At 39.5% G+C, this 23,980-nt stretch overlaps 1 protein-coding gene across 4 annotated transcripts in view; it reads left to right on the top strand.

Moving 5' to 3' along the window:
• POC1B (POC1 centriolar protein B) overlaps positions 1–23,980 on the top strand; it is a 148,919-nt gene that overhangs the window by 84,299 nt on the left and 40,640 nt on the right. For 2 of the 4 annotated variants that reach the window (XM_044980371.1, XM_044980361.1), the window contains 2 exons: positions 21,060–21,284; positions 22,528–23,359. The exons of 1 other annotated variant lie outside the window; for it this stretch is intronic. In XM_044980371.1, the coding sequence (XP_044836306.1) occupies positions 21,060–21,284; positions 22,528–22,632 (330 nt within the window). In that variant the 3' untranslated portion in view covers positions 22,633–23,359. Of the gene's footprint in view, positions 1–18,071; positions 18,139–21,059; positions 21,285–22,527; positions 23,360–23,980 lie in introns of those variants that run through there. One more of the 4 variants, XM_044980387.1, reaches the window with a different exon arrangement.

Here is a 23,980-nt window from a genome sequence, read left to right as displayed (position 1 = left end):
CACCAGTCCGTGCTTGTTTCCTGGGCCCAGAATCGCCGTTCCACACCATGAACTTGACCCATTGCCACCATGATCTCCACGGCGCCGCGTACCCTGCTTTGTGAGAGGTCTGCGCCATTCTCCTCACCGCGCTGCCGGAGCCTCCTCGCCCGATTTCTCAGCAGCTGACTGTGGAAGAGGTGGACGATAAGGTGCGAGGAGTTGACAACGGCCATAAGTGCAGCGATGATCGCAGCGGGCTCCATGCTCGCAGTGCTGTGGCGTACGCGCTGTAACTGACCAGAGAAGGGCGCGAACAGATTTCCCGCCGGAGCTTTCAGGGAGGGAGGGCGTGATTGACGGTTCTATGATGAGTTACCCAAAACCACCCTCGACACATTTTTCCCCCCAGCAGGCATTGGGGGCTCTACCCAGCATTCCAATGGGCAGCGGGGACTGCGGGAACTGTGGGATAGCTTCCCACAGTGCACCGCTTCCAAAGTCGACGCCAGCCCCGTTACTGTGGACTCAGAAATTCGAATTAGTGTATTTACTGTGGATCCACAAATTCGACTTCATAAGGTCGAATCCACAAATTCGACTTAAGTAGATTCGAAATAGTCTTGTAGTGTAGACAAGGCCTTAGTCTTCTCCTGTGCAGCTGGCCAGCTCTGCTGGTGTGTTTTATAAGAAGCACAGGGATTGGAGCTGTGGTTCCGCCTCTTCCCACAGATGGTAGAGCATGAGGAGCTCTTTGCACTCCCTGGAGTACATGAGCTGCAATTCTGCTTGGCCCCCTTATGCATGCAGTGCAAAGTGAGGGGTAGGTTCTTCATGTCCTCTTCTTCGCCTACCCCCTGCTCACCCACATAAGGGCAAGGCTCAAACTGACCTTCAGTGATTTTCTGCTACCTTTTTTCCCCACTGAGGTTTGGTGCACCAGATACATACATATTTCATTAGCTCCTCCCTCCAAGTACAGTGCAAACTAGTAAAGACAGGTTTTTCCCAGCTACCTGAAATCAAAAGATTATAAGCTTATTAACTCCAAGAGTTAATTTTTTTAAATTTAATTTCTATGTGATTTGGCTTTGGAACATAAAACTGAATGAATGGTATCTGGCCTGTCTTCCCTAGTGTTAGCAAGTAATCAAAGTGGGGCCCTTCATTAATTGACATTTTATGTAGAGGTTTGTCTCTTCATAATGAATCATTGGCTCAACAGCCACTGTTTCTTTGCAGTGTCTAGTTTGGTCTATGTGGTAGTTGGTCTAAGGTTTATTTTTTAGCTTATCCCTTTCTAGTATCCAAGACAGGACAAAATACCATTCCCAGTAGTGGAAATCAGGATCTGGTGCCAAGTAGATATAATTTTCTGACTTGGATATTTTTCTTATGTTGCCAGTTACTGGAAAAAGAAAATTCTTTTTCTCACAGAGCTAAATGAAAGTTCTGTAAGCTGAGTCTGATATTTCAAAGCACTTTTTAGAACAAAGGTCAATATATCGACAAAGCCAACTCATCACGTAACGCTTTACTGTTAATTCTACCTATAAGATGTTTCCCTGAATGTGTACATATGTAGTCTGAAGTAATTCACTGTAAATTAAAATTGGCTAGTTTATTTTGATTGTGAATAGTGGGAAAGTTTCAGTGGTTTCATGTTATCTGTCCTGAGTTTTAAGAGCTTCCTGCTGCAGCTATTTACAGATAAATTGAGGACCAGCCTTTACTACGTTTCTTTACCTTTTTTCCATGGTGTGCACATCGTTATTTTTAGTCTGTGAGGTCTTCATAAGTATTTTTGTAATTTATGAAAGTATTTCAATATGCTTCTTCCTGAATTGTTATATTTAGAATTGACTCTCTGGTATGGAATTTCTCACCTTTGGAAATGGAACTTTTAATGGTTTCAATCTCCTGTGTGGTGGTTGCATTTTTTGTTTTGTTTTTTACCTGTGGTGCTTTGCTGGTGGAAGAAAATGGAACCTTATCCAATTTGTTTTTTCTCTAAGCACTTCAGTAAATGGCAAAATCTGATTAAAATGGCGGGTTTTTTCTGTTACTAATTCCAATAATACTTTGTTTACATAACACTTGTATACTTGCAGTAACTTTATCAAAATTTAGTTGTGGGATGAATCAGGAAAATAAGAATATTAAGGAAATGGAATCAAATAACAAAAGAAACTAACTAGGTCCCTTCTCCTGCAATGGGATTTGCATGTGTAAATCTATATTCATCCAGGGAATCCCATTGATATGAAGCATTTGAGTCCATGCATGTGGATCCCTTCGCAGGATTGGGGCCTGAAAATACAGAGAAAACTGTGATCCAAGCTATAAACAAAGTGCTGTCAGTTGAACAAAGTGAACAAACAGTGAGGAAAAAAGAAACTCTATCTCTGACAGCTATAGAAATTGTGGGTGTTAGTGGTAACTATAGGAGGTTTTAAAAAAACAAAACTTCAGACATAAGTGATTTGTTTTTCAGTTGACTTTGATCCTAAAGTATATCAGATATACATGTCTACCCCGATATAACATGAATTCGGATATAACGCAGTAAAGCAGCGCTCGGTGGGGGGGGGTTGCGCACTCCGGTGGATCAAATCAAGTTTGCTATAATGCGGTTTCACCTATAACGCAGTAAGATTTATTGGCTCCCGAGGACAGCGTTATATAGGGGTAGAGGGGTGTGTGTATAGACAGAGAGTGAGAGATCAGGGACTACAGAAGTTTTTGCTATTTGCAAGCAAAACTACATTTCTTTTTATTTGGGAAATAATTATATATACTTGATTACCTACATTTACACTGGACTAGTGTATCCATTGCAGCCTAGACCTCATGCACTCCAGCGTGAGCAGAACATAAACATTGCCACAAGGCCCCTGATTTCTCCAGCAATCTACTGCAGCAAAATTTTAAAAAATGGAAGGTTTTACTGAGTTAAATATGAAAATACCTTTTGCATATTTTGATGTTAATTGCAATTTGTTTTACTCTCTCCCTAAAATTTTGATTTTTCAATATGTTGCCAGGTCTTGTATTGTACAAAACTGCATTGTAAAGTTGTCAGTGTGAAGCTGAAGATTTTAATAGCTGGGTACAGGGAACACTTGGGGACTTGGCATCTAGAAAATTGAGGCGCAGTTTTGGTTTATGGGATAAGTACAACTTGATGTTTCTGTCTGTCAAATACTTAACAATGCTAACATTTTGTCCTCACTTGCCTTCGGAGTGAATACCCTGCGGTCTTAGGAAGAGAACATTGTTTACACTTGGTTAACATTTGGTAGGTTTCATTATCATAGGGGCTATAAATATAATTTTTCTAATGAAAGCTTGGAAGCTGGAGCAAAATTCTGTTTGATGGATTCTGCAGGCATGGAATCGCACAATATACCATGCACTGATTATAGGCAAGTGTATTGTATCTTCTCAGTGGATAAGTATTGAGTATAGTCACAATCGTGAGGAAATTAGCAATAGAAAACTGTTAGTTTTAATACTTGTTTGCAATAATACTCACAACGTCCTGTGCACTTTCCAGACATATAAGAAGGGTCAATCCCTCTGCTGTGCAACTACATCTATTCAAAATACTCCTAGATCTACTTATTGCTATGAACGTGGCTCAGAGAAGCTTGCTATTTGATGCTGTCACAGTTGTGCTAAATTTAACACAGCTGTAATCCTGGCAAATAAATAAATAACTGATTTATCAGAGCACAGCTGCAGATGCAGCAAGGACTTAAATGTGTTTTTAATACAACCAAGCCACCAGTTTTTCTTGTTCTCCAATGACCCAGTCACCTCTAAAAGTTCAATCCACTTAAGGCTGAATTTATTAGTTGAACGAATAATAAAGTGCTCAGCAATTTTAGGTGAAATGATCTGCTTTACTAAGGAAAATAGTTTAACCCTTTTCAGTTTTCAGAGTAGTAGCCATGTTAGTCTGTATCCGCAAAAAGAATAGGAGTACTTGTGGCACCTTAGAGACTAACAAATTTATTGTAGCATAAGCTTTCGTGGGCTACAGCTCACTTTATCGGCTCTACATGCATCTGATGAAGTGAGCTGTAGCCCACGAAAGCTTATGCTACAATAAATTTGTTAGTCTCTAAGGTGCCACAAGTGCTCCTATCCTTTTCAGTTTGTTGACTGTGAATGTGGGTTCCAGTACTGCCACTCAGAGTTGGGCTCTAAATTAACACACTGGTTGCCTCACTGGAGTGAAAGAGGCCAAATGTTTACTCTCTGTGTGGGTAATATGAGATATACCTGCACTTCAAAGTTCTTTTGGTTCTTACGACTTTTTTAATTCAGGTGCTTTTTTAAGATTTGGAGATGACTAAGATGGATAAGAGACCATGCAAGACTCTGCGTGTAATTTTTGGCCTGAATTTCTGTATTATGGTCTGGTACCAAGAGAGTTTTGCTTAGACTAGGAATATCTAGCTAGATTTTGGGCAAATTATTTAGCCCACTTGTGTTTTATTGGTATGACTACAAACTGTAATAACTGATTTGATTACACAAACTAAATATACCAACTGTCTCACCAATTAGTGAAATGCAACAGTCTCTAAATTGGAACATGGAGAAGGAAGTGAGAATGAAACTACAGAGAAGTTTAGATCAACAGAATATACTTAATGTGGATTCTGATTAGGATGCTTGGGTTACCCTCATACTTGATACAAGTGCTATAGGGTCTTTAATGACCACAAGACCATACCACCATGGCCCAATATCATTTTACATTATTTATCATTTTAAATAGGAATGCATCTGTCACATTCTCTAGGTAATCACTAAAGCCAAATAAATTAAAACTTAACACTATTGACTCAACTATAGAAAAATCAACTAATTCTTCAGTAACAGAAACAAAAACTTCTCTTAAGCCATGTTGTCAAGCAGAAGCTTGGGTAAATAGATACAGCTTGCATCACTTCTTTGAAGATTAACAAATTCTCTGGCTTTGTCCAGTGAATGAGGAAAGCAAGTTTCAGAAAAAAGGACTCTCCTCAAAGCCTGCTCTGTCTCTAGCTTCAGTCATACAAATCTAGCCATTGCCAGTGAGAGCCATGTAGCTGGTCTCAAATGTCTGGACAGAACATAAAGTAAAACACAGTCTAAGAGCCAAACTGACCATGCTAAAGGATTGTTATAACATAGTGATGCCTTGACCATGCTGTTAACACGGCATGATTTGTCTTTATTGAGCGAATTAAATCACATAATATGTTAGCAAAAACTTTAGAGGGAAACTTGTGGTATGCTGTGGCTTATGATACACTCCCCCATTTCAGACTGCCTTTGTAAATGAGCTATAAGATACCTAGTGCCTAAACTATACTGGGCTTTAAAGATTAAAATCAGCAGCTTGAATGGCACACAGAACTAAAAAGAAGCCAGTGCAGTCTGTGCAGTGCAGATGTGATATGTTCCAAGTGAGAGAAACTGTTAAATGGGGATACACGTTTCACACTACAGCAGCTGATAATCTTTTAAGCTTGTCCCAGGGAGAGCACACTGCAGTAATCCATTTTGGAGGTGACAAAGTCATGGATAATGCTGACAAGATTTGCATTTGAAATGAAAGGTCACAGCTCCTGCCCAAGCAGGCACCTTTAATGTAGCTGCCACTACTACATGATGATCCAGAAGCGACTGAGAATCTAACAAAAGACCCCAAAATATGAACCTAGTTAACAAAAATATTGTCCTATCCTTACCTCCCTTCCCCCAGCTGCACTTCATCTAGCTAGCTCTTACCTCGGTCCCACAATTATTCTCCATTCTTTTGTATTCAGCTTATGGACAATTTTTAATAAACTAAAGCAGGGGTCAGCAACCTTTCAGACGTGGTGTGCCGAGTCTTCATTTAATCACTCTAATTTAAGGTTTTGCATGCCAGTAATATATTTTAACATTTTTAGTAGGTCTCTTTTTATAAGTCTATAATATATAACTAAACTATTGTTGTATGTAAAGTAAATAAGGTTTTTAAAATGTTTAAGAAGCTTCATTTAAAATTAAATTAAAATGGAGAGCGCCCCCCCCCCCCCCGACCGGTGGCTAGGACCCAGGCAGTGTGAGCGCCACTGAAAATCAGCTTGCATGCCGCCTTTGGCACACATGCCATAGGTTGCTATCCCTGAACTAAAGTGTTATATTGTGACTTACATTATCTTGGGAACTCCAGGATTGCCATTAATGTGACTGGGTAGAATAGTCCAGATCTTGTAATAATGTGAGGGAGGGAGTTTTGTAAACTGCCAAATACAAAAATAACATTGAAATTCTTGCTCAGTATAAGCTCATTTTATTGATGGGTCGTTCATTGTATGTGGGAGATAGGCTAGGTTGTGATGCTTTTGTTCTTTGGTCTATTTGGACTTGTCTTGTTTGTGACGCAATGTTTTTAGTTATTTTAATGTTAACAGGCAAGTAGACCATATGCTCATAACTGAAAGGATGATTATTAAATAACAGGCCTTGCCAACTTTGGGATTCATTATAAAGCTTGTCACATTGGTAAGTTCTACCTTCAATTCCATCCTTGTTATAAGACGATTAGGATATTCCACAGGAAGCTATCAAATATGCTTTCTATATGTGAAGATTTACAGAAGATTAAAGGCAGATGTTTTGCAGTTGTGTGGGTTGGGTTTCTGTTTTTCTCATTCTTTCTCCAAAAGAATTTTTTTTTAATTTCTTTTTCAATAAACAAGAACGTGATCAGATCACCTATATATATGAATACATCCATTTTAATAAATTATTATGATATATGAGGAAAAGAGAGTCTTTACAATATTTGTTTCTAGTTAAGTGCAAAAGCTCCATGGGAAAACATGCAGGGGTATGCAAGGGTGATCAGGTTACATGAAAGTTCCTTTCACAGATTTCACAGAGTGCCACCCACAGAGTTTTGGCCATTTTGCTTGACAAAAAGTGAAGATGATCAATTATCATGTGCTGACTATGACATCATTCATAGTCTAAATTTAATTTCCTACTAAACATCCGCTTGGTAATGCTATAGAAATAGCTTCCTATTGATTCATTATCTCTGCTCCTTGTCCTTCTAATTTGTCAGTTACATGAAGTTGCTCAAATGTGAATCAGTTTCACTGTTAACAGGCAGTGAATAGAAATACTGTACCTATTTTAATTTTCTTTTTAGCTTTGTTTAAAAGTAATAATTCAAAATACGGCTAATTCTTGCCTAGTCCAACTGTATTCATTAAAAACATGCTATTTCTCTAAAATCTTACATAGCAGTTACTTGTTTGAACAGTAACCTAATTTCCCAACGTCATTTGCAGTAAATTGAATTATCAGTGTTTATGAATTGTTAGTATTCTGTGTGCTCTAAAGAAAAAGGCTGCTTTGAAGGGATGGGGACACTCAGACTTCATTATATAAACCATCCCATGAAAAACAGCACTGTTAGGTAGAAGCAGTTAATTGAAAAAATTGTTTGTTAAAGATCGCTTGACAGTGAGTAAAAATGATGGATATGTACTAAAAATTATGCATATGGACTAATAATCAATAGTTTTCCCTTACCACTTTAATAGCATTGAATGTCATTCCTTGACACCAGACCTTAGCCATTTGAATACTAATTTGAATTCTGTTGCACAGCTTCTCTCTGAGTTCATTACTCATGGACTAATTCGTGCCACCTGTGGAATTCAGTGGCGGACCACTGTTGATGCTGGAGACTCCAGGACAAGGCTCCAACCTTCTGCTCATGGAAACTTTTAAATAACACCATAATACAGGTTCAAACTAAATGTATACCCCAAATTAATTGTTTTTAAAAAGCAAGAGGAGCAAAAATATACCACCATGACTAAACAACAAAGTAAGAGGTGCTTAAAGATAAAAAGACATCCTTGAAAAATTGGAAGTCAAATCCTACTAAGGAAAATAGGAAGGCGCATGAAATCAGGAAAGTTTAATGTAAAACTATAATTAGACAGGCCAAAAAGAATTTGAAGCGCAACTAGCAAAAGAAATAAAAACTAAGCAAATAAATTTTAAGTACATCAGAAGCAGAAAGTAAGACAAAAGATCAGTGGGTCCACAGGACGATCAAGGTGCTAAAGGAGCTCTCAAGAAAGACCAAGACAGAGAAGCTAAATGAGTTTTTTGTGTTGATCTTTGCTGCAGAGAATGTGAAGGAGATTCACACAGCGGAGCCATTCTTTTTAGGAGACATCTGAGGAACTGTCCCAGATTGTGATGTCTATAGGGGAGGTTTTGGAACAAATTGATAAATTAAACAGTAATAATTCACCAAGAGTTCTGAAGGAACTCAAATATCGCTTAAATCACCCTCAGTACCAAATGACTGGAGGATAGCTATTGTAACACCTATTTTTAGAAAAGGCTGCAGGGGTGATCCTGGCAATTACAGGCCGGTAAACCTAACTTCAGTACCAGACAAATTAATTGAAACTATAGTAAATAACAGAATTATTAGACACATAGATGAATGTGGTATGTTAAGGACGAGTCCACATTGCTTTTGTAAACTGAAGTCATGCCTCAACAATCTATTTGAATTATTTGAGGAGGTCAACAAGCATGTGTTCAAGAGTGATTCAGTGGATATAGTATACTTGTACTTTTAGAAAGTCTGCGACAAAATCCCACACCAAAGGCTCTTAAGCAAAGTAAGCAGTCATTGGATAAGAGGGAAGGTCCTCTCATGGATCAGTAACTGGTTAAAAGACAGGAAATTAAGGTTAGGAATAAATGGTCAGTTTTCACAGTGGAGAGAGGCAAGTAGCTTTTTCCCCCAAGGATTTATACTGGGACCAGTGCTGTCCAGCATATTCATAAGTACTCTGGAAAAAGCGCTGAACGGTGAGGTGGTAAAGTTTGCAGGTAAATCAAAATTACTCAAGATAGTTAAGTCCAAAGCTGACTGCAAAGAGTTAAAAGAAATCTCACAAAACTGGGTGACTGGGCAATTAAGTGGCAAATGAAATTCAATGGTGATAAACGCAAAGTAACGCACATTAGAAAATATAATCCCAACTATATGTACAAAATGGTGGGATCTCAATTAGCTGTTTCCACTCAAGAAAAAGATCTTAGACTCATTGGGGAAAATTCTCTGAAAAGGTCTGTTTACTGTGCAACAGTAGTCTAAAAAGCTAACAATGTTAGGAACTATTAGGAAAGGGATAGGAAATAAGGCAAAAATATCATAATGCCACTATAGAAATCCATAGTATGCCTACACTTTGAATACTGCATGCAGTTCTGGTCGCCCCATCTTAAAAAAGATATTTCATCTTAGAGAAGGGACAACCTGGGGTGGGGGGGGAGAGATATGATAGAAGTTTCTCATATCATGAATGATATGGAGAAAGTGAATGGGGAAGTATTTACCCCTTCACATAACACAGCGGTCACCCAATGAAATTAATGGGCAGCAGGTTTAAAACAAACATAAGGAAGTACTTCACACAATGCACAGTGAACCTGTGGAACTTGTTGCTAGAAGATGTTATGAAGGCCAAAAGTATAACTGAGTTGAAAAAAGAATGAGAAGTTAATGGGGGATAGGTCTGTCAGTGGCTATTAGGAAAGTGGTCAGGGATGCAGTCCCATGCTGTGAGTGTCTCTTAAACCCCTGACTGCCAGAAGCTGGGACTAGATGACAGGAGATGGATCACTTGTTCATTGGCCTGTTCTGTTCCCCCTCCCCCTGAAGCATCTGGCACTGGCCATTGTCAGAGAACAGGATACTGGGCTAGATGTACCATTGGTCTGACCCAGTATGGCCATTCTTATGTTCCAGGTCCAAAAATGAAAAAGCTTGTGTTTCCTTCCTAAGGCAGCAGTTAATATTGTTAATGAACAAGTGGGGCAAAAATGAGAGGTTAACACCCTTCTCCTTTGCCTTCTCCCTTGAGGGAGTGTTTCCTGGGGCTTTTCTCCTACACAAGAGGTTCTCTCAGTACTCTGTATCTTGTCACCACCGCTACCCACCCTGCAGCAAATCTGGGCTTCAGAGAAACCTGTTCTTCCCGTGCAGCCCTATTTCAGGTTGCATCCTAATGTGAATTGTGCCTGTCTGGCTTTCAACCCAAGGACCCTCGTTGTGCCATGGAAAAGGGATCAAATTTCATGAATCAATGGAATGGGAATTGTGCCATCAGATCATCAGCCGTAAACCCTTGGTCTGCCAGGGGAAGAGTTTCAGACTCTGTAAGGTAGAAATGAGTGTCTCTGTCTCTCTCTCTCTACCCCTCCTCTGCTCTGCAGGCTGGCTCCACATAAAAAACATATGAACAGGGTCACCTGAATGGTCCATCTAGCCCAGTGGCCGGTGCCAGATGCTCCAAAGATGATGAACAGAATAGGATTATTTTGAGTGATCCATCCCTTGTCATCCCTTGTCATGCAGTTCCAGAGTCTGGCAGTTGGAGGTTTAAGGACCTCTTGCCTGATCGTCATTGATGAACCTATCCTCCATGAATTTACCTAATTCTTTTTTTAATCCAGTTGTACTTTTGTCCTTCACTATGTCCCCTGGCACTGAGTTCCACAGGTTGGCTGTGCGTTGTGTGAAGAAGCAGTACTTCCTTATGTTTGTTTTAAACCTGCTGCCTATTAATTTCATTGGGTGACCCCCTAGTCCTTGTGTTATGTGAAGGGGTAAATAACACTTCCTTATTCACTTTCTCCACACCATTAATGATTTTGTAGACTTCTATCATATCCCTGCTTAGTCATTTCTTCTCTAAATTGAACAGGCCATTCTATACCCCTAATCATTTTTGTTGCCCTTCTCTGCAACTTTTCTGATGCTAATATATCTTTTTTGAGATGGAGCGTCCAGAACTGCATGCAGTATTCAAGGTGTAGGCATACCATGGATTTCTATAGTGACTTCATGATATTTTCTGTTTTATTTTCTATCCCTTTCCTAATGGTTCTTAACTTTGTAAGCTTTTTTTGACTGCTGACGGATATTGAGGAGATGTTTTCAGAGAACTATCCCTAATGACTTCAAGATCTTTCTTGAGTGGAAACAACTAATTGAGATCCCATCATTTTGTATTATAGTTAGGATTATGTTTTCCCATATGCATTACTTTGCACTTATCAACACTGAATTTCATCTGTCATTTTTGTATGTAGTGTAGTTGAAGCCATGTCGGTCCCAGGATATTAGAGACACAAGGTACACGAGTTAATAAATTTTATTGAACCAACTTCCGTTGGTGAGAGAGATGACAGACAGACAACCCACAGATCACCACATCTACCTTCATAGACCCAATAACCACCCCCAGATACACCAAGAAATCTGTTTTCTGCAGCCAGGCACTCAGATCACACAGAATATGCTGTAAGAAGTAAATCTGCGATATACATCTTAACACACTTGAACCTCCTTCACCAGACAAGGACCCTCCACCAGAGAAGTAGATCACATCAGGGAACGGGCCACCCAAATACTCTGAGAGTAACTTTTATCAATACTGAAATAAAACCCTCTCTGAGCACACACCCCTAGTTGTTACCTACCACCCCACACCGGAAGCCATATGGGGGATCATCAAATAACTACAACCCATACTCCATGAGGACCCCATCCTGACAGAAATCTTTCCTGACCTCCCACTTCTGGCCTTCAAACAACTCTCCAACCTTTCCAAACTCATCATCAGAAGCAGGAAGCCTGCTAAACAACCAGTGGGGCCCCTTGACGATGAAAATACAAAAGGAGCGCTTAAAGATGATAAAGTCATTGCGGAGAAACTAAATGGATTCTTTGCTTCAGTCTTCACGGCTGAGGATGTTAGGGAGATTCCCAGACCTGAGCTGGCTTTTGTAGGTGACAAATCTGAGGAACTGTCACAGATTGAAGTGTCACTAGAGGAGGTTTTGGAATTAATTGATAAACTCAACACTAACAAGTCACCGGGACCAGATGGCATTCACCCAAGAGTTCTGAAAGAACTCAAATGTGAAGTTGCGGAACTATTAACCAAGGTTTGTAACCTGTCCTTTAAATCGGCTTCGGTACCCAATGACTGGAAGTTAGCTAATGTAACGCCAATATTTAAAAAGGGCTCTAGGGGTGATCCTGGCAATTACAGACCGGTAAGTCTAACGTCGGTACCGGGCAAATTAGTTGAAACAATAGTAAAGAATAAAATTGTCAGACACATAGAAAAACATAAACTCTTGAGCAATAGTCAACATGGTTTCTGTAAAGGGAAATCGTGTCTTACTAATCTATTAGAGTTCTTTGAAGGGGTCAACAAACATGTGGACAAGGGGAATCCGGTGGACATAGTGTACTTAGATTTCCAGAAAGCCTTTGACAAGGTCCCTCACCAAAGGCTCTTACGTAAATGAAGCTGTCATGGGATAAAAGGAAAGGTCCTTTCATGGATTGAGAACTGGTTAAAGGACAGGGAACAAAGGGTAGGAATTAATGGTAAATTCTCAGAATGGAGAGGGGTAACTAGTGGTGTTCCCCAAGGGTCAGTCCTAGGACCAATCCTATTCAATTTATTCATAAATGATCTGGAGAAAGGGGTAAACAGTGAGGTGGCAAAGTTTGCAGATGACACTAAACTACTCAAGATAGTTAAGACCAAAGCAGATTGTGAAGAACTTCAAAAAGATCTCACAAAACTAAGTGATTGGGCAACAAAATGGCAAATGAAATTTAATGTGGATAAATGTAAAGTAATGCACATTGGAAAAAATAACCCCAACTATACATACAACATGATGGGGGCTAATTTAGCTACAACGAGTCAGGAAAAAGATCTTGGAGTTATCGTGGATAGTTCTCTGAAGATGTCCACGCAGTGTGCAGAGGCGGTCAAAAAAGCAAACAGGATGTTAGGAATCATTAAAAAGGGGATAGAGAATAAGACTGAGAATATATTATTGCCCTTATATAAATCCATGGTACGCCCACATCTCGAATACTGTGTACAGATGTGGTCTCCTCACCTCAAAAAAGATATTCTAGCACTAGAAAAGGTTCAGAAAAGAGCAACTAAAATGATTAGGGGTTTAGAGAGGGTCCCATATGAGGAAAGATTAAAGAGGCTAGGACTCTTCAGTTTGGAAAAGAGGAGACTAAGGGGGGACATGATAGAGGTATATAAAATCATGAGTGATGTTGAGAAAGTGGATAAGGAAAAGTTATTTACTTATTCCCATAATACAAGAACTAGGGGTCACCAAATGAAATTAATAGGCAGCAGGTTTAAAACAAATAAAAGGAAGTTCTTCTTCACGCAGCGCACAGTCAACTTGTGGAACTCCTTACCTGAGGAGGTTGTGAAGGCTAGGACTATAACAATGTTTAAAAGGGGACTGGATAAATTCATGGTGGCTAAGTCCATAAATGGCTATTAGCCAGGATGGGTAAGAATGGTGTCCCTAGCCTCTGTTCGTCAGAGGATGGAGATGGATGGCAGGAGAGAGATCACTTGATCATTGCCTGTTAGGTTCACTCCCTCAGGGACACCTGGCATTGGCCACTGTCGGTAGACAGATACTGGGCTAGATGGACCTTTGGTCTGACCCGGTACGGCCTTTCTTATGTTCTTATGTTCTTATAAGCTCTCCATAGACCAGGACACCAACTCAAAGCAGCACCAGAACAACAGATGCAAAACCTGCAGACATATCTTCACTGCTACAGTGATCAACACCCCCCACAACACACCTTTCAAAATCCATGGTTACTACACATGCCTGTCACAACAAGTGGTATTCTTCATCCAATGCACTAAATGCCTCAGTAACAACTATGTGAGTGAAACCAGACAATCACCATGCTCTCAAATGAACTCACACAGGAAAATAAGACAAAAACACCATATCAATTGTGGGTGAACACTTCACAAACCGATCACTCTATATCTGACCTGTCAGTCCTCATCCTCAAAGGAAACCTGCACAACACCTTCAAAAGACAAGCCTGGGAACTTAAATTCATAACTTTGCTTTACTCTAAAAATCATGGACACAGGATTTATGGTTTATTACAACAATCTGCTAATCCCTTTTTTTTGTCCTATGACTGCAGAGGTGTTAACAGTCCACTCTACTTTGAATAGTCCTTTTCAATATGTGCTAACTACTTATGCTAAACAATCTGTTCCACCTTGTGTTTAGCTGTAACGCAAGAGCTTCTATGTGTCTTGAAAGCTTCTCTCTCTCACCAGCAGAAGTAGTCCAAAAAGAGATATTACCTCACCCATCTTTTTTCTCTAATCTGCCATTTTGTCACCCAGTTAGTGAGATCCCTTTGTAACTCTTCGCAGTCAGCTTTGGACTTAACTATCTTGAGTAATTTTGTACAGTCTGAAAACTCTGCCACCTCATTTTTTCCTTAAAGCTGTCACTTCAGGCAATCAGTGACTAGAACAGAGGCACATGAGGATCCCTCTCCCAACAAAATTGAACCTTTGTGGGATTACAGAGGGGTAAGTGAGAAATCTCTTCCCATATTCAGAATGATTCTGATTTACTGAGTAAAGTCCTAAGTGGTACTAAGTTACTCCTACAGTACTTTCTTGGATGTTAGCCAGACAATGGGAGCAGGCAGACCACCTTTCAGGCTCCCAGGGCCATTTAGCAAGTTACTTCCCAGTTGAGATAGGTTTACAGGTATCTCTCTGTTGTGTGGTTCCCAGGCCAAGATGAATAGAGTCCTGGCTGTTTACAGGGGGTAGTACGACATATGCATCACCCCCTGACACACACACGAAAGTAATAATTATTAATGCCTTTGAAGGTATCATAAAATCCAAATGTGAACATCTGACTAAACTAAATGTTTAACTAAAATGTTTATGTAAAAACCAAGAAATTGTGTACATTTGGGATGCCTAAAATTGGTGCAGAAATAGCTTTACCAGTGAAAGACACAGTTGTACCTTCAGAAAGGGACTTCCTTATAAAGGACACCATAGACTATATGAGTGATGACACACTGCACAGCAATTTCAACGCCTTGGTTATAGATTTTCAGATGAAAGCTTTTTCGTCTATTTAGTAAGGAAAGCTTCCATTGTGACAAACAAGTGGCTTATTGTCTAGAGGTACGAGCCTTGCTTGGAGGGAGACATCTCGGGTTTTTTCTTGGTTAAACCTTTGATGTGATTTGTGATGAGCAATGGATTCTAACTTGGTGGCTATAAGGAAGCCATTTTATATGCAGTAATAACCATTACTCATTCTAAACAGATATCCTATGAATGCAGATTTGCTGGTGTGGAGTTATTGCGGGAAATATTAGAGAAATTAGTAGCTGAGATTGCAGAGAGGCCTTAACTCTCACTGTCAAAGCTAGCATAGCAATCCATTGGTTGCTACTAACACCAAGAGTATCCAAGATTACTCTGGCAGGTGGAAAAATCTGGAACAAAAGCTTCCAAGGAAACCTAGATAATTTTTTCTCCAAACCAACAAAATCCTCTGCACCACAGACACAAAAAGAGCATTTGTGTACAAGAGCTCACAATTCCTATTCAAGATTCTTCCTTTTGATCCACCTCTGCCCCCAGAATTTTAAGAGGCTGGTTGTAGTCACAGCAGAGCATAGATCACACATTACGCACCTATACCCATGCACTGACAACGTGCAAATCAGTACCATGTCCAAAGAAGCAGACCTCTTCATAAAGGAATTGCTGCTGGAAAAGATTCATAACCACCACCACTTCAAAATCAAGAGAAGCTTCTGATCCCAGTGCAGAGAATTGTTCATCCTAAGGTAAAATCAGACATGGTTCTGGCTGTAATCTTACCATAATGGTAAAGATTTGCTAAAATCTAAAACTTCATTGCGTTAGTCATTTCCTGAAGTGTCATCAGTAGTCAATTATTTCCAGTGGCTAGGATTGCTGGTGCTATGCATCAGCTTCATCTCCTCAGTGGGTTTCTCAAAATGCGACTACTGAAAATCCTTCTTAGGACATAGAACAATGCACTTGATTCAGTGCAAAATTAGATATTCTCAGATAACATCCAAATGCCTCTTTGGGTATGTCTGTACTGCAATTAGACATCCTCGGCTGGCCTGTGCCAGCTGATTTGGGCTAAGGGGCTTGGGCTAAAAGGCTATTTAATTGTGCTGTAGACATTCAGGCTCACTGGGATCCTCCCACCTCTCAGAGTCCCAGAGCTCAGGCTCCAGCCCGATCCCAAACATCTACACCACATTTGAACAGCCCCTTAGCCTGAGCCCTGCAAGCCTAAGTCAGCTGGCATGGGCCACCTGTGGGTTTTTAAATGCAGTTAGACATGTCCTTTGTGGGTAGATAACTACAAACAACATGCTGAACGCCAACCCAGCTTCCACTGTAGACCCTTACATACTCACTGTGGAAGGAAACGTGCTTTCAAGACAATTTTCCATCCTTATAGTACACATCGTTTTAGTTCATTACACACCTCTGTCGGGATGTCTTTTTAAAAAAAATAAATAAACATCAAAATCTGCAAACACGGCCATACAGGGTCAAATCCCTGGTCCATCTAGTCCAATATCTTTTCTCTGACAGTAACCAATACCAGATCCAACAGTAAAAGTGGAAGAACCCATACAATGGTTTGAAAACTAGGGAGTAAGCATAGGTCATAGCTTCTCTGTGGCATAGGAAATAATGTCCTGGTTAGAGAAGAATTTGTTACCTTTCAAGACAGTTCACATAAAGGATACAGTTGGCATGTTAGGCTTCTGGGAAACTATTCAGAGAAGTCCATCAGAGGCACTGGGTGGAAAAGTATATGAACCTCGTCTCAGAAAGTTTTGCAAAGTAAGTTTCAGTTCCTCTGCAGAAAGCATCCGTTGATTTCCATGTAACGTCTTAATTTATAAAGATCTTGCTTTATCGGTGCGGGAGCTCCCGTTCCTTCCTATTATTCTTCTGGAATAATTAAACTCTGTTTATCCTTTTCCTCCTTCTGGCATTCGCTTGCTACTTTCCGTGAATAATGAATGAGTAGAGAAGCTGTGCAACCAAATGAGAAATATCTTACACGATAATTTCCTTTCTGCTAGCACTTCTCTCTGGATTCAACCCACCCTGGCAGTTTGGTAAATGACCAGAATATACATTGAAATTTTTCTCTAAAAGGAGACAGACATATGGTGCCTTAAGGTTAATTTAATATATTAGATCAAGTTGTTTTAATCTAATAATTGATTGCTGGAGTGTTTCTTTGGCTGTGGAAGAACTCTTTTGGTGGCCTAGTCCTGGAGCTTCCAGCTACATGGGACTGCCTCCAAATTCCACAGGTGGGAATCATTGGCCCATGAGTAATGAATGTGGAGAGAAGCTGCAAATGGAAAATTAGGTAAGAGTTCTCATTTCTACAGTTATGGCTCCTTCACTGAAGTGAAGAAGATTGCTGCTCTTATACCATCTAATGTGGGCCATATTTTGATAGAAACATATCTAGATGTCTTTAATGCCATTAATCGTTAAGTACGTAGTCATACTCATAAATTATCTGACTGAATTTTTAAACCTTAACCAGTGCTCTTTCCTTGTTTATAACTAAGTTACAGATTCTTTGGGCACAATTTACGATAAATAATTTTTTCTTTAGAACACTGGTTTGTCTTATGTTTGTGGCTTTCCTCTGCATGGTTTGTTTTTGCATTGAAGGTATTTGGTCCTTTCAAGTTTGACAACTATTAAGTTTCTTTGTCTCCCCCTTATTTATGTAGCCCTTCCCTGCCATGTCATGTCCTGAAGTCTTTGCAGACAATATCAGTGTCCCAGGGGTCCTACTCAAGACACTAAGATAATATAAGACTTTCCGCCTGATGTACCTAGCTGCAAAACACTCTCCACTGCCCGTTCAACTGCTAATGTTCTAGAATGTTAGAGCATTTTTCTGTTGTTAAATCAACAAAAAAAAATTTTATTTATTTCCTCATGCTGCTTATTCAAGTTGACAGATTTTTCTCCCTGGAGTTTTAAGGATACATTTGTATTGGATTTAGTAACAAAAGTTGTAGGAGTTGATAATGAAATTTCTGTCTGATTTACTTACAGTCTGCAGAAATTCAAAAATACATCGGTTGTATCAGCACCGAGACTAACAGGAAACCTCAGCTACCAAGTAGGTCACTGTTTAGGGCAGAGATTCTCAAACTGGGGCAGGCAGAGTGGAATGTATTAGGGGGAGGAAATATACTGCACACATTTTCCTCACAGCAATGAATAACTAGCTAAGCTGATTCTTCCAGATACATCAAGTCCTCGGTTGCGCTGTGCATTTGACTCTAGATGACGCTGTGTGTTTTGATGGATTTCTGTTAAGCGTTGCATAGCATTATACAGAGTCATTGCCATCTGTACATTAATCCGTTTCCTACGATGCAGTGTGGATATTTAATTGAAGGTAGAAGGGGATCTCTGGATAGCTTTCTCAAGCACTACCCAGTATGGAATTGCTGTGCTCCAAAAAACAGGTGCACCCGTCACACTGGTAACAGCATTGTGATGCAAGTATGATCTCACTTAAAATGTATATTACTCTATACTTAGATGGCTCGGTTTGAATCAATGCCTTACTGTTTTTAATATTTACTAAGAGTTGCCTGTTTTATTAAATCGGTATATGTACTTGTGTAGTGCGGGGCCGGGGGGCGTTAACCACTACAGACACAAAGAAGGGGGGCACGATCAAGTATGTTTGAGAACCACAGGTTTAGGGTAGACTTGTCAGTGTCTAATATTCTTAGGAATTCTCCATTCCCCGCCCCCAAAAAATGAATGTGTGTGTGTTTTGTTTTGAACTACTTGGCAATCATTTTAATAGCTTATCAGAAAACTTGATTTATAAAGCAGTAAGCATTCAGAAAAGACCAGGATTGTGTTCTGTATTGCTTAACCACATTTATAATCTTTTCATTTTTATCTCACAAAAAGATGTATTACTCATGGAGCAAGAAAATGAATTTGCTTTTCAAAAATATTATCAGAAAAAAAATAACATTCTTGCAGTTTCCTGTTATAATTAAACCTGAGAATCAAATTTCTTCTGATATATTAATAGGTTGTAAGACGAGAATGATTTTTGGTATATAGCAGCACAATTTTTTTTTCTTGTTTTTCTCCATTAACCAATTTTGGAGAACTTTTCCAGTTGGTAGGCTGGCACACATGCAGAAGAGCCTTATTAATCTTATTTCCTAAGGATCCTAAAAAACTAAAAACATCTTAGTGAGTTTGAGGTACTTTTATGATCTGGAGGAAGGACATTCCACATACCCAAAGCTACAGAGGCAAGATATGAACAGTACCCCTTCTGCCACAACAATTCTCAAGCTGCAACAGCCCCATTTTCTTCTTACATGTCTAAAAATACATAAAGTCAACAGCACCAACTTTCTAATGTGCCGGTGGAGGCGGGGGGGCTAAAACCCCCGAGCTCTGCCCCAGGTCCTGACCCCACTCTACCCCTTCCCCCAGACTCTTGCCTCTTCCTGCCCCCACTCCATCCCTTCCCTACAACTAGAATACTATATTCTTGAATATACAGTGTTGATGCGTATAAATGTTATGGATTATCTGATAGCAGCAGCTAGCAACGCTATACTGAAAGTTCAGTACAGTGTATCCTTTATAAACTCTCTCTCCTGAGTTTATAAACATTGACATGCAAGAAATTGCTGCAGGTTCAAGCTTTGCAGACAAGGTCTTGACTGGCAAACAACTTTAAAATAAACTACATTCCAAATGCCAGATTTTCAGACTCTGGTGCTTAACATTTGGGCACCTAAATCTCTATTTAAATGCCTAATCTCTCTCTTTTATTTATTTATTTTATGCATTTACTGTTCCGGTCCTATTCCTATGGAAGTCCGTGTAAAGACAACTTTTGATTTCAATGGGATTTAGATCCAATTTTTAGCTAACTACTGATTGATTTGCCTAAATCAACACCTAGCACCCCAGCTTTGAAAATTGGACACTAAATCAATTCAGCGATTTAAGTTCTAGAAAGTTATGTTGGTGCTGAGAAGGATTTTTTATTAATTAAGATGTATTTTACGATTCTCTAATTTGAAAATATATCCAGGTTTAAATCATTAGTATTTTGGAGGATTAGATAGGTAAAATTTCAGAATTTTATCTTTCCATTGCTAAGCTTATTGGGTCGTTTTACAAGACTTAAAGAACCTTTAGAGAGACCATTCCAATTTTAACTTCTCGTGTATTCTGTTTTCTTTTGTAATCTACTGGATATTACAAGGCTAATTTGTGTAAGAAAACAAATTGTGGCTGCTAACATTAGTTTATTTAGAGGGAAGATATCTGAGGCATTAAAAGAATGTGACCCTTGGCATCTTGATAGAGCCAGGTAAAGTTGATGTGAGTGACCATCTGGTGACTGCTGACTTCACAGCCTCTCCTCGCACGAGAGTGCCATTAGGACTCCTGAGGGTGCAAAGAAAAACAGAAATAAAGCAGCATGAAAGGAACTGATACTGTCACTGTGATCTTGAGGCAATGCTCATATATCAGCGTTGTTTATTAGTTTAATCTCCTCTCTCTCCCTTGACTTCAGGTTGTGTGTACCCTTTCAACCTTTTCCTCCTCTTGTTCTTTGGGGAAGTCAGTTTCCCAGGAAAATGTAGCTGAATGAGTAACTAAAAACTATCTATGGCTGTTTTCCATTGTATAGGATACCTTTCTCTTTTATTAAAGAAAGATTTACATTGACTTTAATCTCCAGTAGTAAAACCTCTTAATCCCTCAGTCATATGTACCCAACATATAGTAGTTGGTGTTGACATCATCTGTGAGGATTGCTGAATTTTCTCCATATACTGTGAACTTTTGTTCCCTCATATATCTGCCACAGCCAAAATTCTCTCCTTAGTGAGAATGAATGGATGTGATATAAAATTGGACCTTATACAGAAAGCAAAACTGACCCTTTTGTATGTGCTTATGTATGTGCCAATATATTTTTGAAGCATAAAAAAGTAGATCTTTATACCTTCCTTTCCCTTTGATTCCAACTGAATGAAGTCAAGGACAACTGGCTCTTCAAATGGAATTTCCCCATTCAAAGATGATATGAGCAGTGAAGATCTGCGGTATCGTCCTGCTTTGTTCTCACCCACAAGCTCAAGAAGGAGGCTGGAGGATGAGGTTGAACCAGCTGTGTGTACCGTGGACAAGCGCATAGGCATCTCGCCAGCTCTGGGTAATGCTTTAGAGCACATTGTGGAGCAGCTGGATGTTTTGACTTTAGTGAGTATGCAATGCTTCCTTAATTAATATGGTAATTCCCTCATTACTGGGTAAAAAACCTGGAGCAACGCTCATAACCCGAAGTATTAAAATGTTGTGTGGGCTGACTTTACAGATGATTAGAGCCCTGCTGAATTCTTTCAATCTTATGAAATGTTGGCCATATGAATTAAATTCATTAAAGTCAACATAGAAGTTTCTGTAAAAAGCTTTTTCTTGTTATGCAACTGCCAATAGCATTTTAAAACTTTGAAAGGCTATTGTTATATTTTTAACTCTTTGGCTGGGGAAATTGGTATTTTTCAGTAGTAACTGCTAATGTTGATTTACCAGAAGCCTGCTGTTGACTAGAGAGTGTTAGATTCCAATTTCAGCAATCATGCTCTGGCAGAGGATGAACAAGGTAAGAAAGGCAGAACAGTTAAGAGAAGAGCATCCCCATCTTTTGGTAGTTCCAGGAGTATAGACATTTTCAGCCTGAGGGCTCCAGGTTCTAGGTATCAAGGTGGAGTCCAGGCACTGGCATAATTCTAATAATCAGTGTGAGACAGAGCAAATACCAGCATTAATCAATGGCTTCTGATTCAGTTGAAAATTCTCAACATTTCCTCTCAGTAACTCAGCTCCAGCCAATTTATATTTAAGGTATTGCACTTTGCTTGGTAATTTATTCAAAGTCTGCCTAATTGAAATGGGGTAGTCAGATAAATGTAGTGAAAGAAATGCAGAGAGAAAATGCTTAATTTATCAGAAGAATCAAAAGGGCTATCAGTTAATTGTGGAATAATGTAGATTAAAGCAGAACTGTCTAGAAAGTTACCTTTCTAGAAATAAAATGAATTCTTGGAGGATGCCTTTTATTTAGTACTTAAAAAAAATAAGACTCTTTTTTTGGTTGTTTCTGCGGTACTTGTTTTTGTAGCTGGAGACCCAAACAATATGTTCCATTAATGGATATTTTATTTTATTTATATTAAAGCTTGTGTAGATGAATAATTATCCAGGGATACAGTACCTTCCAGTAAGTTTTGTTGAGGCAGGTTTATGCCTTTTGACAATCTTCTTAGTTAAAAAGGCATAGTATTAATTTTGGGTTTAAATGGTAGACTATCTGAAGCCAGTATTGCAGCCATAGTATTTTCTGTTATTCAGTACAAGCCATTGTTTTTGTGTGTAAAGCATTGTGCACATTTATGATATTGCAGAAATATGTAAAAAATACACTACTGTTCTCTTCTTGCAGACTATTTCAATCCTGGAGCAGCGACTGACTTTGACCGAAGATAAACTGAAAGAATGCTTAGAAAATCAACACAAAATGTTACTTCAAGCCAGGCAAGGAGAATAAAAAGTACAAATGTATTTGATCTGTACTGCTGAATATGTTTCATACATTCTCAGGGAACTAATAAATGATGATGCCTTATTTAATCTCACAATAAGCAAAAAGGAAATTTTGTCTCTTATTTAACCTATTGCTGTAAGGAGAAAAAAGTGAAAAGGCACATGCAGTATATTTTAAAAATCACAGTGGGAAACTAACGTTTGGTTAACATATTTAATAAAATGTAGTTTAGCAGAAGATTAATACAGTTATAATACACATTTTGGGTGACTCTTTGACATCCATAGAGTGAGGATTTCACTTTTATTTTGTTTGTTAGCTCTCAACCTTTCATCCTCATTACATTCCACCAGTTGGCAGCCTATACTTAAATATTTTTCCAGGCCTAGAAACTTTTTTAAAAGCACTGAACAACAAACTATGCAATTTTAGATGGAAGGCATTTATTGTGAAAGGAGGTAAGGCAGCTTTTTCAACCTAAGTGAGACTTACTTAAAATGAAGTTGCCTAAAGAACAGCAGGTAGAAATTGTACACATAGAGAAGTGATAAGACCTGCCCAACTCCGAAGAAATTTCAGGGGGATTTTAGGGAATTCCGTTTTTCTAAGGGTAAGCAGATTTTTTTATTACACTCCTGCACCCCAAGCCTCTGCCCCAGCCCGGAGCCCCCTCCAGCACCCATACTCCCTCCCAGAGCTTGCATCCCTCACCCCCTCCTGCACCCCAACCCCTGCCCAAGGTTCAGCCTGGAGCCCCCTCCCACACTGCGAACCCCTTGGCACCAGCCCAGAGCCTGCACCCACTCCTGAACCCCTGCCCCATCCCTGTGAAAGTGAGTGAGAGTGGGGAGAATGAGCAATGGAGGGAGGGGTGGATGTAGTGAGCAGGCCGGAGCTTCGGGGAAGGGGTGGGACATCAGGGAAGGAGCAGGGTACATCCTGGGTTGCCCTTACATTCAAAAAATGATCTTGGGTGTAAAAAGGTTGGAGACCACTGGTATAGCTGAACCCCTTTTCCTGCATTGAGCTGCACTGAAATCACTAGAGCTCTGCTTGAGCACAAGGGCACACCCGTGGAGATTTGATTGCAGAACTGGGGTCAAAGGGGCAAACAACATGTCTCAAACATTGTTATTTAAAACTCTGTCATGATCACCCATTTCTGACCATGTATCACCGGAATCTGTGATGCATAATAATCTGTGAATTTGGTCGATCGATATATATAACTAATCAGATCACATATTTACATTTTGGTCTTGAACTGTACTTGTTGTTGGGGAAGAGATATTTCATAGGGAACTAGCCTTTCAATTTGGTTGTCTGGGTGCAGACTTATAAAATGTCTTCC

The sequence above is a fragment of the Mauremys mutica genome, chromosome 1 (genome assembly GCF_020497125.1).
Source record: "Mauremys mutica isolate MM-2020 ecotype Southern chromosome 1, ASM2049712v1, whole genome shotgun sequence".
Lineage (NCBI taxonomy): Eukaryota > Metazoa > Chordata > Testudines > Geoemydidae > Mauremys > Mauremys mutica.
Note: the sequence above shows the minus strand (reverse complement) of the source record. Positions and strands in the feature narration are given on the sequence as shown.